Source organism: Bacillus rossius, chromosome 2, assembly GCF_032445375.1.
Source record: "Bacillus rossius redtenbacheri isolate Brsri chromosome 2, Brsri_v3, whole genome shotgun sequence".
Lineage (NCBI taxonomy): Eukaryota > Metazoa > Arthropoda > Insecta > Phasmatodea > Bacillidae > Bacillus > Bacillus rossius.
In genome coordinates, this window is record NC_086331.1 from 114682621 (window position 1) to 114698761 (window position 16141).

At 38.1% G+C, this 16141-nt stretch overlaps 1 protein-coding gene across 1 annotated transcript; it reads right to left on the reverse strand.

Moving 5' to 3' along the window:
- Positions 1 to 4531: 4531 nt before the first annotated feature.
- Positions 4532 to 15009, reverse strand: LOC134528818 (flexible cuticle protein 12-like). The gene is made up of 3 exons (XM_063362483.1): positions 14902 to 15009; positions 11017 to 11129; positions 4532 to 5011 (listed from the first exon to the last, which is right to left on the reverse strand). The coding sequence occupies exons 1-3, from the start codon at positions 14917 to 14919 to the stop codon at positions 4747 to 4749; spliced, it is 396 nt and encodes a 131-aa protein (XP_063218553.1). The 5' UTR covers positions 14920 to 15009; the 3' UTR covers positions 4532 to 4746.
- Between the last annotated feature and the right edge of the window lie 1132 nt (positions 15010 to 16141).

Here is a 16141-nt window from a genome sequence, read left to right on the forward strand (position 1 = left end):
TGAAATAAAGGGACCGAAGACTGGCCAAAAAAATGAAGAATGAGATGAAACGTAAATTAAGAGTTCACCAATAAGAGGTGAAGAATTCCAAGAAGATTAATATTGATGAGATGAAAACGGCATGGAAAAATATATGGGTGGTCCGTGTCCTTATCCTAATGTGAATTACGTCACATTGTCGCACGGAAAACAGCCCTCTCTACAATTACGATTTCTGATGTCCGTATATAATGAGATCTAAAGGTAGTCACCAGAGCGCAGTAAATAGAGCGTCGAAATAATTGTTTTTCAATAGCTTTTGTTTACTACTTTCATATTTTGTAAATATGTACACAGCTAAGCTTTGAATATTTATTATATAAGGCAAAATTAAATGATAATGAATGTCCCTTATTTTCTGTTTACCATTTGAAGCATGAACCGGTAACAGCAAATATCACGAGAGTTCATTCTTCTATGCTACCAAAGGACACACATAGGGACAAAAAGTTCAAGTTAACCACCGTATTCGGACCAGGGAGATTCGGACCATCGGCCATACCACGCATGACGTCAGAGGGTCACGTAGGCCAATCAGCGACCAGTGTCCGTTGGACACAGTTTAGGACATTGCAATTGTAGACGGGCATTTAACTAACATGGTTAATTTCCACGTAGAGTGGAGTGATGCAATGAACTCGTGTTATTGAGGGCCAGGTGTGGTTTCCTACCACCCCAGGCAAATTCTTGGATAATTCCTTTACCTTAAACCAAAAACGATTTCTTATCCAGTACTCCAGGTATACGACGCTGTGAGTTGTCTTCTTTAATAGCCTCGGTGCAAACGAGACGTTAAAAAACCCATTAAAAAATTCTGCTGTAGGATTTCGTACGTTATTTGTTTGGTGACTTCCTGAGATGTTATGCTGCGCGCGATTTAGCCTTGTGATTGAAAATGCCAGTTGTTCTACTTGAAATATTTAGCTGTTCCCAGCTGTGCTTCCCGGTGTTTGTGTTCGCTGCCGTTGGCAACCCTGCGGCCGACGAGGAAGCGCGCTCCGCGCCGGTCGGAACCGGTTCCAGCCTGTCGGTCGGTCACGATTGACTCTCCCTGCTCATCACCCGACACATGCAACTGCGCCGTGCGCAGACACGGAACTCGCACTAAGGCCGGTATTACAAGACACAAAAATAAAGGTTCAGGCAGGGGCGCAACAACAGGGGGGGGTGGTTTGCCCCCCCCCCCTCTGAAACCTTGAAGTGGGGGCAAACGGGGGCTAAGAAAGAGCTGTGTAATCAATTTTTAGATAATAAAACTGCTTAAATAGCACCATTTTCCAGCTTGAAATACAAATTTTCCCGGGGTTGGACCCCCGGACCCCCCGCTTCAATAGGGGGGATCGATGATTCTTTATAAAAAGGTATATTGCCCTCCCCCCTTTTGGAAATTTAGTTGTTGCGCCCCTGGGTTCAGGTGTTGAATATGTCACACCTGGGCCCTAACCGTATTCATTTTGCACACTAGGACACAAACAGTCCCTTGTTTTTAGGGAACGAATTTTGGTGTCCTATTCGTTGCCGATCTGTTGTTCAAATTCCGTGTCTGCGCAGAGCTCACTTTTTCGTTGATTTCTTCTAGATGGCGGACCCGCGTCTGGCGCCATTAACTCGTATATAGTGATTTTCGTGACCATCGTGGGACGTACCAAGCGTATTGGATTGCCAAAATAAAACTTTATGATAGCGAAACATTAATGGTCGTAACGATAAATCATTGCAACTAAAAAAGTTCTTGAGAAAATTATAAAAGAGGTTAAATTTGTGTGCGACGTTGCTGTTATCACTACTATTTTTGCCGTAACAATTGTATAGATGGTTGCGAAAAGTCCGCTGCAATGCGTTTAAAACAGTTTCTAGCCTCGCGCAGGGAATTGTTAATTTAAACGGTTGCAGATTTGTTTCCGTACTGAGGTACAGTTTGGACACGTTCTGAAATGCGGCTCGCGACTTAGGTTACGGTTGCATCCCAACGAGGCATTGCTTATTCGCTACGTCTTGGAACACTGCCCCAAGTGATTGGCAGAACGATTCAATTGACCGAATCGACTCATTTTAATGAGCTCCGTGTAATGATTCGTTCAAAAGATTCGTTTATTTCGTTCTTTTAGTTCTGACCACAAACAATGTGCTCCTGCACATCTCTAAAGTCATAACTCGTTCACGTATTCAAGTATCCGTTACGTCTAGGCGGCTGGCAGTGTCTCCTGGCCAGCGACATCGTAATCTGGTCGGCTCGGATAGCTCAATTTCCAGACGTCTAGCTGTCACCAAAAATGTGCGTGATTACATTTAAAGGATCCAACAGATAGATTTAGTGAACTAAACCTAGTCAATACATTAATAATAATTTTAATGCCACACTTGTTCAGTCGCTGACCCCTACTACCACCACTTTTCATGTTACCTTTTTTCTTTGACTGGTTATCGTTTGCTCTAGTAAACATGCACACGCTGCAATTACTGATTACTCTGACTCCCCTGAATCATGAGTCATTTTACGAAGGAATCAGGCGGGCTGGTTCACTTCTCTCGTTCTCTCTGCGTTTTGTATTCTCCCGAATCGTGTTCAGCTTTCGAGTAATTGACTCTGAAAGAGCCTACTCCTTACACAGCGAACGAAACATATGGTTTCGTTCACCTATTACTATTTTTTTGTTCATTTAAAACGAATCGTTCATGAAGGACACATCACTACTCGCATTCCAGAGAACCCGAGCTCTAAACCCGGCCTGGCATTTTTGGCTTACTGTCCAATGTTTGGATGGCTACTTTCAATGGTCCAAGGCCGATACATTTCCCTGTATCCTTGTTCTGATTCGTCTCAGAGTTTACATTTCCAATGAACAAGTCGTCGATGAGACAACCACCAATAAAAACGCGTATAGTACTGAAATAAATCCACGTACACACACCACTATAAAAATAACTCTTTATGGTGTTTTCAACCTTTTCACTCAGTGGTGAACACAACTTGGCACGAAAGCGTACACTTTGTCCGTGTGCTCAATTCATCCCATAGCCTCGGATCCAAGCGATTCGACAACAGCGTACGGTGAATTTAAAATGAAAGGCCCTCAACGAGTTAAGGCCCCTACACATGCTTCAACACAACTACCAGACACGACCCAGTGTCTATACCATCCTTGTCAGCGCCTTGCCTTACACATGCTCTGACCAAACCAGGAGACACGACCACCAGAGCAGTATACAAGAAGTGCTTGTGGTGCTTGGTGCTTTCAAAGTGTCTCCATATCCAACTAAAGATTTAAAAAAAAGAGTGGAAATCTCCTGTTAAGGACTGTAATATACTTTCTGGAATATCCGTCATTATTTATATACCAAAGACGTCCGTATTGTTTCCAAAACGGTAGTACCTCCTCAATCAATATCTACTCTTATTCTGGTACTAGAGTGGTTTTAACTTTTGAAAATTTTCGCAGCGGACAGTCAACTAATGACAGCAGACTGGTGTGGTTTGCGTGCAAGTAAGGCCGATAACGCTACATCCGTTACGTTAACACGTTAAGTTTTCTTTTTTTTTACTTTATGAACATAGAAGCGAATGTTGTAGCTCTAATTCTGTCTCATTCTGTATAAAAACACCCCGTGATTTTAACACAGAGTTATTAGGATAATTTGGAATTTATAGAACTGGAAATTCGAGTAATGGAAGTTTTCTGTAACGTTGAGGATTCTTAAGAGTATTAGTCTATATTTGGCTGTTTTTTACACATTTTTATACCACAAGGACATATGCAAATGGTGTTATTTTCTTAACGGCAATAGGAACGAACATTTTCGGGCTTAATCAGCATAAAAACACTCCGCTGTGTTTGTCCTCGACAACTAAAGTTAAAAAATAAATAAAAATTAGAAATGTTCTGTAAATTAAAAGTACGTAGGTAGTAAACATGAAGCATATTTCCGTCAGTCTGCAGTAACTTGAATTTCGGTAACATATTCCGTATATCTAACAGTCTAAGTTATTTTTAATCAAGTCAATCCGAGGGTAGGCACTGAGTCTTCAACTTTCGCTGCATGAACGTGACGCCTCAGTAATCACATCCTCCGTGGACACTCTGGTTGAAACTACTTAAACTGCACCTAAAGGTCCTGATGTTTGTCCACAGTATATGCATAATGTATAATTTTAATAATTGTAAAATCGTTCGTAGATTTATTTTTTCACATGGTTACCTAAAAGCGGGTGCAGTACACAATAATTATGCTTATGGAAGGTTCCGTTAATTTTTAGTGCATCATCGTTTGGTTTTTTTTATCAATAAATATAGCTCTCTGTTAAAGATTTTTGTGTAGTCCTAATGTGTTTTGACGTGAATAGATACCATCTTTCTTGGATTCGTACAGAGTGTTTGAAAAATTTAGTCGCATTAGGAAACCATAATAAAAATAAAAAAAAAATTTCCTCGTTATTTATCTCAATAAGTAATTCATTGTGCTGAGTGTGAAAGAATAAAACAAAGTTTAAATATTTCCCGGGCTTTATTTTAATTTTTTTTTTTTTACATTTTTAATCAATCAAATACAGGATAAAATTGTATCACAGATGGGGTTGTCTTCACATTGCGGGAAATGTTTGGTTAGGTAATAAAGTAATGACATGCGAGAGTAGTGTTTAATTGAGGGTCTAGCCTGCGGAGAGCCAAGAGGCTAGTCGGCGCGCGCAGAAGGGGCGTGGTCTCGCGGCTACAGCGGCCGCGGGCCGGCGGCGCGGTCCTCCGCCTGAGCGGCGGCGATCTGGCGCGCCGCGTGCTCGGGCAGCGGCGGCAGGAAGTCCGCCACCGGCTGGAAGCCGTTCTCGTCGGCGGTGAAGCGCAGCTCGTAGCGCTTGCCGTCGTCGCCCGTGTAGCTGTAGGCGCCCTCGATCACCGTGCCCGCGTCCTCGGGCTTGGGCCCGAGCGCCCGCTGGCTGCCCGCCTGCTCGTGCTTGGTGCCGTCCTCGCTCTCGTACCTGCGCACCCCACGCGTCTCACAGCGCGTCCGACAGCGCGTCACGCAGCGCGTCACGCAGCGCGTCTGACAGCGCGTCCCACAGCGCGTCTCACAGCGCGTCTCACAGCGCGTCTCACAGTGCGTCCGACAGCGCGTCATGCAGCGCGTCACGCAGCGCGTCTGACAGCGCGTCCCACAGCGCGTCTGACAGCGCGTCACGCAGCGCGTCTGACAACGCGCCACGCAGCGCGTCTGACAGCGCGTCATGCAGCGCGTCACGCAGCGCGTCTGACAGCGCGTCCCACAGCGCGTCTGACAGCGCGTCACGCAGCGCGTCTGACAACGCGCCACGCAGCGCGTCTGACAGCGCGTCCCACAGCGCGTCTGACAGCGCGTCACGCAGCGCGTCTGACAACGCGCCACGCAGCGCGTCCGACAGCGCGTCATGCAGCGCGTCACGCAGCGCGTCTGACAGCGCGTCCCACAGCGCGTCTGACAGCGCGTCACGCAGCGCGTCACGCAGCGCGTCCCACAGCGCGTCTGACAGCGCGTCTCACAACGCGTCTCACAACGCGTCTGACAGCGCGTCACGAGCAAAACAAGGCGCGCTGTCGGCATTTATCGATTACTGGAGGGAGGAAGGGAAGTGTAGGAGAATTTGATCGTGTTACATTAGTGAGACGGAAAATATCGTCTAAAAGAAAAACCATATTTTTTTTCGTATAAAACATAACATATATAAGGAAATTAGTTTTGAAACGCAATTAGAGAGCGTTATGGAAAAATTATGAGAGTGAATTTTTACGATGCGCGCACACCATGCAACGAAATTTTTACAGGATAAAAAAAAGCTACATACTACATGCTACATACAAATTCTTTGATTATCAAATTTTTTTATTTTATCTCGGTTATTTAACTAAATCAAATGATTTTATAGTTGTGTTCGTATTACTATTTAATACTGAGTACTTATTTAATTTTTAATTTGAGTGAACTTATTCTTTACCAACTGTATTTATATCACTCCAGTCCTTTTAATATATAATTTCTGTTAATCATTTGCACGCAAAATTTAAGTTTTTTTATGACGCCAAGTAAGTATAACTTTGAACGACTATACATGTGTATAAATTCTGGTAAGACGGAATGACAAATTAAGACAAACAAAATATTTTCTATCCAAATCGGAAACTAAATTTTTAACAAAATATAAAATGCAAATGCATTCAAAACATAGAGACACAATTAAAGTTTTTTTTGGATCTGTTTTCAGGAAGAAGAGAAGCACTTTGAGCAGTTATGTAAGAAGAAGAAAAAGTTACTATACAATCATTTTTTAGAAGATGTATTGGTTTAAAGAAATCAAAACAAACCATTTAATTTCAATGTGATTATTCCATATATGGTTATTGTGTAATAAAAGATGTACTTGTTTAATTTACTATCGAGTTTTTATTTTATACCTTCTATCTCTAAAATACTTAAATTTATTCAATTTTTCTATCATTCAATCATAATTTTCTAACCCTACTTAAGCATTATTTCCACATCTGTTTAAATAAGATCTTTTATATGCATTATATTTAGTAAAATTTGATGAGTAGTATGTACATTTTTTAATCAAGGAAACGTAGAAAACGTTTTACAAATTATATTACTGGCATTTTTAAATTTTTGATTTGATGCTGGCCAACTTTCTATGTCATTCTGAAGATTGGGATTGAAATAAGATAGTCTGACGGTAGATCTAATTCTCTTTCAAATTATGTAATCAAATTTGTTGTGCTCCAATTTTATACCACAGTTTACTATGAAGTATTCAGATGGGATTTGGAAAGTTTACTTGCATGAATTGCACAGGTATATGAACACAGAATGTTAATTCCCCGTTTGTGACCGTGACGCAATAATTCCAACAAAAAAACTCGAAAATGCAAAATAATAAATAAAAATGAAAACATAAACCTACAGAGAACAAGGCTAAATCTGCTGATGTCGAACAGTTGGACCCAACAATGAACCTGTTTGTACCTGATGACGGGAACAGATGCTAGTACCCGAAACGTTACAACGGTTTTGTCAAAGGAAACTAAGTGTTCGTCAGTGCTGTCGTCGTGTTTTCCATAATACCTGTTTATTTTCATCGTTGTTTGCGTATGTTTGCTGAGTTGTCCAGGTTTGTTGTCTGTCTCTGCGTTTTCTGTTCTTGTTGAAACTGTCACGTCGTTGTTAGCCCACTGTGTACGTCTGTGCTGTTATTTTTTCATGACTAAATGTAATTCTTGGACTGTCTGGTATTTTAAGTTTGAATGTGTTCGTCTGTGCTGACGTCGTTGTGTTGTCCATGATACTTATTTAGGTTCGTTTATGGGTTCATCTGTTCGAAGTCAGCTGATTTAGGCTTGTTCTCTGGTGGTTTATATTTTCTTTATTTTTTTTAACTTTGCATTATTGAGTTTTTCCCATGACAAATAAAGCAAAACTGCAATGGCGTATGTTCAAAATATTATATTAATTAAAAATTCCCCATTGAATGAATCATTTAAAGAATGTTCCAACAAAAATTTTATGATGATGACGCGGATATGCATGCATCATAGTCAATGAACCAAAGGTTCTTGCGTAACTGGGTGTGCACAGATCTGGAAGAACGAACGTGAATTAAAAACTGCTCAGGATATCCGAGTGGTGTTTGCTTACAAAAAGCATTTAATTATATGTTCCAATCTTAATGTTAAAATTGTTTCCTTAGGTATTTCGTTTTAAAACTGTCTTTTTTTAAATATTGAAAATGGCTAGAAAGGGGTATTTTCAGAATAATACTTTTGCATTAAATCTCCGGTTAAACTACATGAAAGAACTAAAGGGAATTTCAATACTCCTTTAATTTCATTTCTTCGCCATATAATGGAATTGTTACCAGTTTCACCACTCAAATCGCATAGTTTGCCTGTGCTCGACGTAAAGATTTCGCACCAATTCAGAACCTTGTACTTAGAGGTGACAACTTACTAACACAAATATAACCCAAAGCTATGAGGACTCCTTAAGGAGGTAGTTTTTAAAATTATTTATAATTCGTATTTAGGCTGATTATTTAGATTGAATCAATAATATGAACATTTTTGATGGTTTAAAAAAAATATCACCTTAATGCGTGTTATTATTTGTTTTAACGACTTTAAATGCCAATGTACTTTTCAGTTCTACTATGAAATGAGAGTGTGTTGTAAAAATTTAAAATTATCTGTTTTATATACCCTTTGTCGTGTAACAAATTTTTTTTAAAAATATAATTCATAGTTTTTTTTTAAATTCAAATAACTGCGAATTTGAGGTTATTTGTCTTATGGGAAATATCAAAATGTATTTTAATTAAATTTAATTATTACATAAAATAAATAAATGTACTGCTAACAATGTCTACAATGGCAACCTTGGAAATACTGGCAAGACTGCGAACACTGGCAACACTTGCAAATCTGCTAACACTAGCAGCCCTTGCAACACTGATAACACTATCAACACTGGCAACACTGCGAACACTAGCAAACATGGCAGCACTAGAAACACTGGCAAAACAGCCAAACATACAAACATTTTTCATGATACTTTAAGTGTTAAGAAAGATTAAAAATTTAGTTTCTAAAATCAATTTAATAAATAATAACTAAGATTATAAAACAATTTAAAAATCAATTACCAAATGCAGTGTTAAAAAATTATTTTAAATCAATAATTAAAACACGAATTTATAGAAGCATAATAATTACAATACTGCCTACTTAAAACAAAATTATGATGTGAAAGTACAATAACTAACAATAGTGGCTAAGGCAAAGTCTTAAACCATTTCTAATGTCTGGAGGGAAACGTTTCTATTTCATTTGAGGCTCTCGACTTTCAAACGCATACCGCATCCGGATTGGCTGTTTGATAATACTTGGCACTATAATTATAGGGCGTAACGGCAGACAGTATCTACGGAGGAAAAGACGGGAGCTGTTTGCTGTGGGAGTGGCTAATGCCCGTCATAACTCAATGTGGCACGGAGTGACGTCTGAGTGGCAGCAGAGATGGGGGAGCACCCTGAGAAAACTCAATAGCCAACGTTTCTTACTAAAAATGGAGGGGGAGCGAAGGATCCTGAATTCACTCATAAGAATTAATTGTATTAACGCTTGTTTTTTTTCTGCGATTCTGTTTTTTCCTCACACGGAATGATTATTCTCTAACTCCTCTTAGTCGACCCAGTTGTCACAAGAATCGTGAAAGTAAACAACTTTACCTATTAGAAAATTTTATTGTTTATTTAATCTTGGTCTAGTAATTTAACTTTTGACAGCTACCTAAATTTTATAGGTTCAGAAATTCAGTACTTTGTGTCAGTTTTATAAATATTATTTTAAGATGTTAAAAAATCTGATTAATTAATTTATTACGATTTTTTATATTCATAAAAAGTGAAATTTATATATTTTATGTCAGTGTTGGCTTTTTTTTGCAGTGTTTACTGTATGGACTATTTTTCCAAAGTTTCGGCAAGCCAAGGTATAAACAATATTTTCTCGAATTCCTTTAAGTTTTAGCAGCTTGGAATGATTATAAAAAACATATTAATTACTTCGAGAATACTTCTACATATGTCACACCAGTTACGTTAGATCACGAGAGTAGCCTTTTAAAAGTTCCTAGTAATGTATCACACTTAGTTGAGGTAAAAAAAATCAATTAGATACATTTAGAAAAAGGAGGAGAATTCTGTTGGGAAATTTTGTTTGAATCGTGGTGAGCCGAACACATACACGTAGGCGCGCACACAATCACATATTCACTCATGGATGGCTCCAAAGAACACTAAATGACAAAACCCACTCTTCGCCAGAGAAAGCTTCAGGTATTAGAGGTGTGCTAATTGCTGTCCATGGAGAAAGCAAGACGGAAGTGTCAGAGAGTCTGTCCCAGGCGCCTGTCAGCAACCAGCGAAAAGAGAGACACCAGATGCTAACTTGGGTAACTCAGAGCAACACACACTGGCGTACGAATTGAGATGGTTCCTCGCGCGCTGTCTATAACCATTGCCTCCCTCAGTACAGAGGCAATGTATCGCCATGACACACAGTTCTTAATCCAGGAAGTAAATGTTTGTTTCAAAATCGCTGACGAGACTCAGGGCAAGAATATCTACCCACTGAGGCCATGGAGCTGACTGGATAAATGAGAGACGAACATTTATGGACGTAGTTGATGGGAAATGTTTCGTTGTGACGTCACGTCGACATGGCCACAGTGGGCTGAGCTGTCGGCCTTCGTAGCGTAGTCGGCCACGCACTGGGCTACGGTGCGGGGGTTCTGGGTTCGAATCCCGGGTAAGACATGGATGTAATTTGTGTAGTATCAATACTCTTTACAACCACAACTACAATTGCACAATGACTCACTGTGACACAAAAAAATACATCAAGGGGGGGGGGGGGTGGATTATTGGCACACTGGTGACACAAAAATTTCTGGTGTGCCACCCATTAAAAATTTTAAAAATAAAAAGAGAGCGGCCAAGTTGCCTCTCACCAACGTGACCCGGGATCGATTCCCGACGGGGTCGATTCAGGGTGTTTCATAAGTGGAATACAGTTTGGTTCTCTTCGGGTTGCTAAACTAAACAAATAATGTACTAATTTTTTATATTTCTAAATATGCTTTTTGGATCGTATTAATAAATTTTTAATTTTTATAATTATTATTTTTTCTCTGGAAAAAAAGTAGTCCTACTTTATTTGCGTTAAATTTTCCCAAATAAAATCAGAGATTTACTTTCAAAATGCCATCACCATATTATAATTCTAATATAATCGTACGATAACGTTTAAAACTAAATTTAAGAACCTTATCGTGTATTAGCAAGTAATTTTTTTTTTAAAAAAGCTATGCCTTCATGCATTATTTAAGTACGCAAAACTGCAGGGTCTTCCCAGAAGAACTGGCATGATGCAAGCGGGAGAAACAATCGTGTGCAAGTACCCGAATCCGAAGGATCCGTCGATGTTCAAGTTGTTCTCGTAGGCGATGATGTGTATCGGCTCCTTGTACTGTGGCGCTCCCAACACCGCAGCGAGCACGGCAGCCAACACCACCTGCAATTACAGGACGTCACACACGTCAGCCTTTTGTCCACGAGACGTGCTCAGACGTACTCAGAGATTCCTTTGGACCTTCGAATCAACGAAACAGAAACATGACACTCTGAAGGAAAAGTGAAGAAGAACAGTGGTAAAATGCTAGACTCTTACTTGGGAGGACTCGGGTTCGAATGCTGGTACAGCCATTGTGATTTCAGTTTGCTGTGACTGCCCACAGTCACGCCATGTGAACGAAGGAGAATGTTTTTTTAAAATAACAGAGTCAATCCAGTCTGTTCACGACTCTCCTTGTGAAGCGTTCATGTTTGTCTCTGTTTTTTTTTATCTCGCTGTCGAAGATATAAAAAGCCACGTTAATGTCATATAAATAAATCTCGCACTTGAGATTTACATTTAGTCTATTAGACTAAATGTGTTTTAAAACAAAGAGATTTTTGCTTTTAAAGATTCATGCAACTGGTGTAATTTTCCGAAAATTTGTTTCTGTTAGCCATCAGCATGCACCAATCAACCATAACAAATATAAAGTCCACACTCTCAATCACACAGCAAAACTTTATCCGTGTACATTCCGTTAGGTTACGACGGACCAGCAACTCTTACAGCAGAACTAAATCATTACAAAACAATGTCTGTTGTTTAATATCCCTCGCATCGACGAGTGCGTCTCACCAAAGATGTCTGTCATTGTCTTTAAGAAGGAAAAAAAATAATGGTTTTGAATCGGGAGCATTAATTTCTTCTGAAACCTTTATCGCTTCGTTATGTAGAATTATACTGGTATCCTTTTGGATGGCAAATTTGCAGGTCCTGTGAAGTGAGCAAATCGAAAAATTAGGTGCTTGATAAATTTTTTTTCTGTGGGGGGAAAAACGTGAACAAGACAAAAAGCGAGCGATGGGCAGTTCCTGCTTGCGGCACGGGTCGTCCGTGCGCCGGGCGCTGACGTCAGGGCTGCCTGTAGGTACAATTGGATACAAAATGTGTATAATATGGGTATCCCATGTTTCCTGTTTGTATAGCCCATGTCTCTGTATAATTGGATATAAATATACAAATTCAAGTGAAATTGACTTGATGTAAGTTTTTGGACATACGCCATTGCTAAGAACTTTTTCTGTTGAAGAAAAACTAAAAAATATTTTTTTTTGGGTTCAATATATATGTGTCGTCATCATTTGTGTTTTTTTTTTTCGTTCTCTTAGTACATTTTTCTTTGTTTTCCTTTGTTTGTTGACCATATTTCTGTTACGGAATATTTTGTGGTGTTTATATCCGTGTTGACAACAGCAATTTTTTGCTTAATTTTGTGTTTTTTTGTCTTTTTTGGATATTTTTATTTATTTACTTTTTATTTTTTATTTTTTCTTCAACAGAAAACGTTCTTAGAAATGGCGTATGTTCAAAAACTTATATCAAGTCATGCACTCCCATTGCACAAATCTTTCAAAGATAATATCAAGTGAAATTGTATTCTCTTCATTACTCTGCTAATGTTGACTAAAGAAAATCCTGTACCACAGTAAATTTCAACCTATTGCACTGCTGTACTGCTAACTAATGCTGGATGGTGTGTTGAATGAAACAAAACCATTGTTGAATTATCACCTGGTGTTGGATATTATTTTTGCATTAAGTAAAATAAATGAGAATGGTAATATAATGTCTATAATTATTGTAACAATTCTTAATTTTCATTTTTATTCTTAACTCGGTATACACCTAATATATATTGTCTATGTGTGTAAATGTGGGTGTATGACATGACTTTTCGCAAACATAATATTTTCATTTCTTCTCTAGATTTAAAATGTACCGCCAAAGTAATAAATTTTGCCCGTCAGGCAAGACTGAGGACTTCAAGTTGATAGAAATAAACAGATATTGAATATTTATTCTTCTCCCTATTCATGGTAAGTCACGGCAATGGAAAAATTAATAACTATACTTGTTGCAAACTATTTTTCAACGGTTTTGGTGGTTTGTATGATGATATCCGATTTTGTATAATTTCAGAGACCAAGTGGTACAATATAGGTTGGCTCTACTGGCAGCCCTGCTGACGTCTGTCATAGCGCTCGCTGCGGAGAGCTGCTTCCCCACCACAGCTACTTCTAGCGCGACCCGTCGCTTCTCGAAGTTTCCACCTCGTACCACTTCATGCATGGACGCTTCACGCAATGGTGAATTTCCATGTAATGCAATTTCTTGGACATGCGCCATTGCGTTTTACACTGTTTGTCATGAAAAAATTTTTCAATAACGCAAACTAAGAATTAAAAAAATGAAAACACAAGCCCGCAGAAAACAAGCCTAGATCCGCTCATGTCAAACAGGAGAACTAAAACCAACGATGAACCTGAACAGGTGTTATGGAAAACACAAGGACGACAGAACAGACAAACACATTCAAACTTAAATATCGGACAGCACACAGGAAACCTGCTGCGTTCGTTGGTGTTGTCATCGTTGTGTCGTCCATAATATCTGTTTATCTTCATCGTTGTGTTTGTATATTTGATGCGTTGTCCAGGTTTTGTTGTGTAACTGCATTTACTGTTATTGTTGAAACTGCCTTGTCGTTGTTAGCCCACTGTGTTCGTCTGTTCTATCATTTGTTCATGACTTAATTACTTCCACGGAATTATTTTTCTGTCTGATAAAGTTTGGATGCGTTCGTCTGTGCTGTCGTCGTTTTGTTGTGCCTAATACCTGTTTAGGTTTATCGTTGGGTTTATCCGTTTGGTATCAGCTTATTTAGGCTTTGTTCTCTGTATGTTTATGTTTTCATTTTAAATTCTAAAATTTAGTTCTTGAGTTTTTTTCCATGACAAAGAGTACAAAACTGCAAAGGCGTATGTCCAAGAAATTGTATGAAATCAGTAGAAACTTTCTGTGGTCACAATGAACGGCTTATTTGTCAATCAGGTGCCATGGTGGATGCATCTGGCGAATTGTTGAGGTTATAAAATCTCGCATCACTTTGTATGTCCGAGTTTTAATTCAATATGTTTGGTATTTAAAATTTAACATTTTAGTATGCATTTTGACCAAATACTACACAACATGTTAAATGATTTTCACAAAAGTACATGTTTTTTGGAGCATCATTTGTACACAAAATAATATTTATTTCCCGGTTTGATGATAACAGTTTCTAGCTTGAAATATCCAGAAAGAAGTTGCTGATTATATCACGTGGGAAACTATACGCATCAAGCATTTAGATACTATTACAACCGTCTACAGCTATGTAATTTACTTAGTTATTCGAAACAAAATATAATTCAATCTCTGTCCTGAGAATTGAAGCTGAATATTTAAAGCGTTGAATATTGCGGAGATTGTTCCTTGGAAAAAAAGTGCGTTTGAATGAAAGTTTTTGATTTTACCTTGAAATTATTAATCAGGCGGAAGAAAAATATTGTTCATCGTTATCTTCCCCTTAGCTAAACCGCCCACTGTAATTTTTCCACGGCGTTGGAAAAAAAAAGTTAGCGTGTCAAACGTTGATCTGCCATGATTCGGTATAAAAGTTGTAAAATTTCGTTATAAACCAGTGATACTTGCTTATGACAACCAAGCATCTGAAATGAAACTCCTTAGTTAGCATTTGATACATTTTTTTTAAATTTAACTCTTAGGATAAAAATTGTACAGGAACCAGGAGAAAAAAATTAAATGTGTTCTAATTTATGGCATCTTTTCAAGAGCGTTTAATAAAAGTCGTGCCAACTGCTGAAAATTGTGAACGCCGTCTACTCACCAGAGTCATTCCCTGCATCTTGCTGTTGCCGAATGGAGATGTTGCCTTCGGAAAACTTCGCTTGCCTTTAGTGCCTTCGATCGCGAGGAGGCTTTTATATATGCCAAAGCAGTTGCCAATTTAAGCATTTGTCCTTCGCCGGCAACGTGACATATTGTTCTAGTGGGGGGAAGATGGTGCCGTACGTGTCACTTGCGGCCGTTATAAAACTTATTTATTGTCTTCATTACATATGCAGACATTCAGATACTGAAACCGCAGCAATATAATTCAAGGAAGAAGAACTTGGCACACAAGTTTTTCTTGTGAGAGATATTTTTTTTTTTAAGGAATATGTTCATCTACTGGGTGTGCAAGAAAATTATAAATACTTTGACATGGAATCAGGAAACCGTTGACGATTTTTTTTACGTTTAAAGAATTTTCTTATATGATTTAATTTGTGTAATATGTTATGTAGACATTATATTATAAAATTAATTAAGTATTTTATTCCACTTATGCATACTTATTTTTATCTTCATGATATTTGACGTGACATAAAAGGTTCCAAAAGAAGTATTTGGCCTCTTAAGCTATATTACTTGTTATGCATGTGCAATGAATAGTGGTTATTTTATTTTAAAGTCAATTTTATGAGATTTCAATTATATTTTGTGTGAGTAGAATTGTTATTCTTTTTTAAATTTTTTAGTCACTTTAATTTACAAAATTGTGAGCATATAATACTAGCAACTCTATGCTGCTAAATATATTTTGTTTAAATGTTATATTTAATTTCTTAACGGACTCCCGTTAAATTTTTTGTGTTTTTCCAAAACAACTTAACCATTTAATTCTATGTCCTTTGTTTAAAATAAAATAAACACTTTGAAAATCTGCTCTAGTTCTCGTCTTGATATTCAATGAACAAACTTTCAACATTGTCTTGACAACGTGGTTATCGACCAATAAAATATCCGTTTGAAAATTCAAAAGAATTTTACAATTTAATTCTTTGCAAATATTTACTTGAGATCTGAAACATGTATTTTTTAAAAATAAATGTGTTTTTACCTAAAGTGCATTATTATCTTGAAATCTTTTTTTTTTTGTAATATTTTAAAGTACTTACAAAATCAACTGATATTTACGAACGTTTTCGATCAAACAGTATTATTTAACTTACTCCCTTCATAAAGTTATTTGCAGTTAGTCTGAAAATATGTGCTACGTTCTCACATTCTCAACATGTAACTGT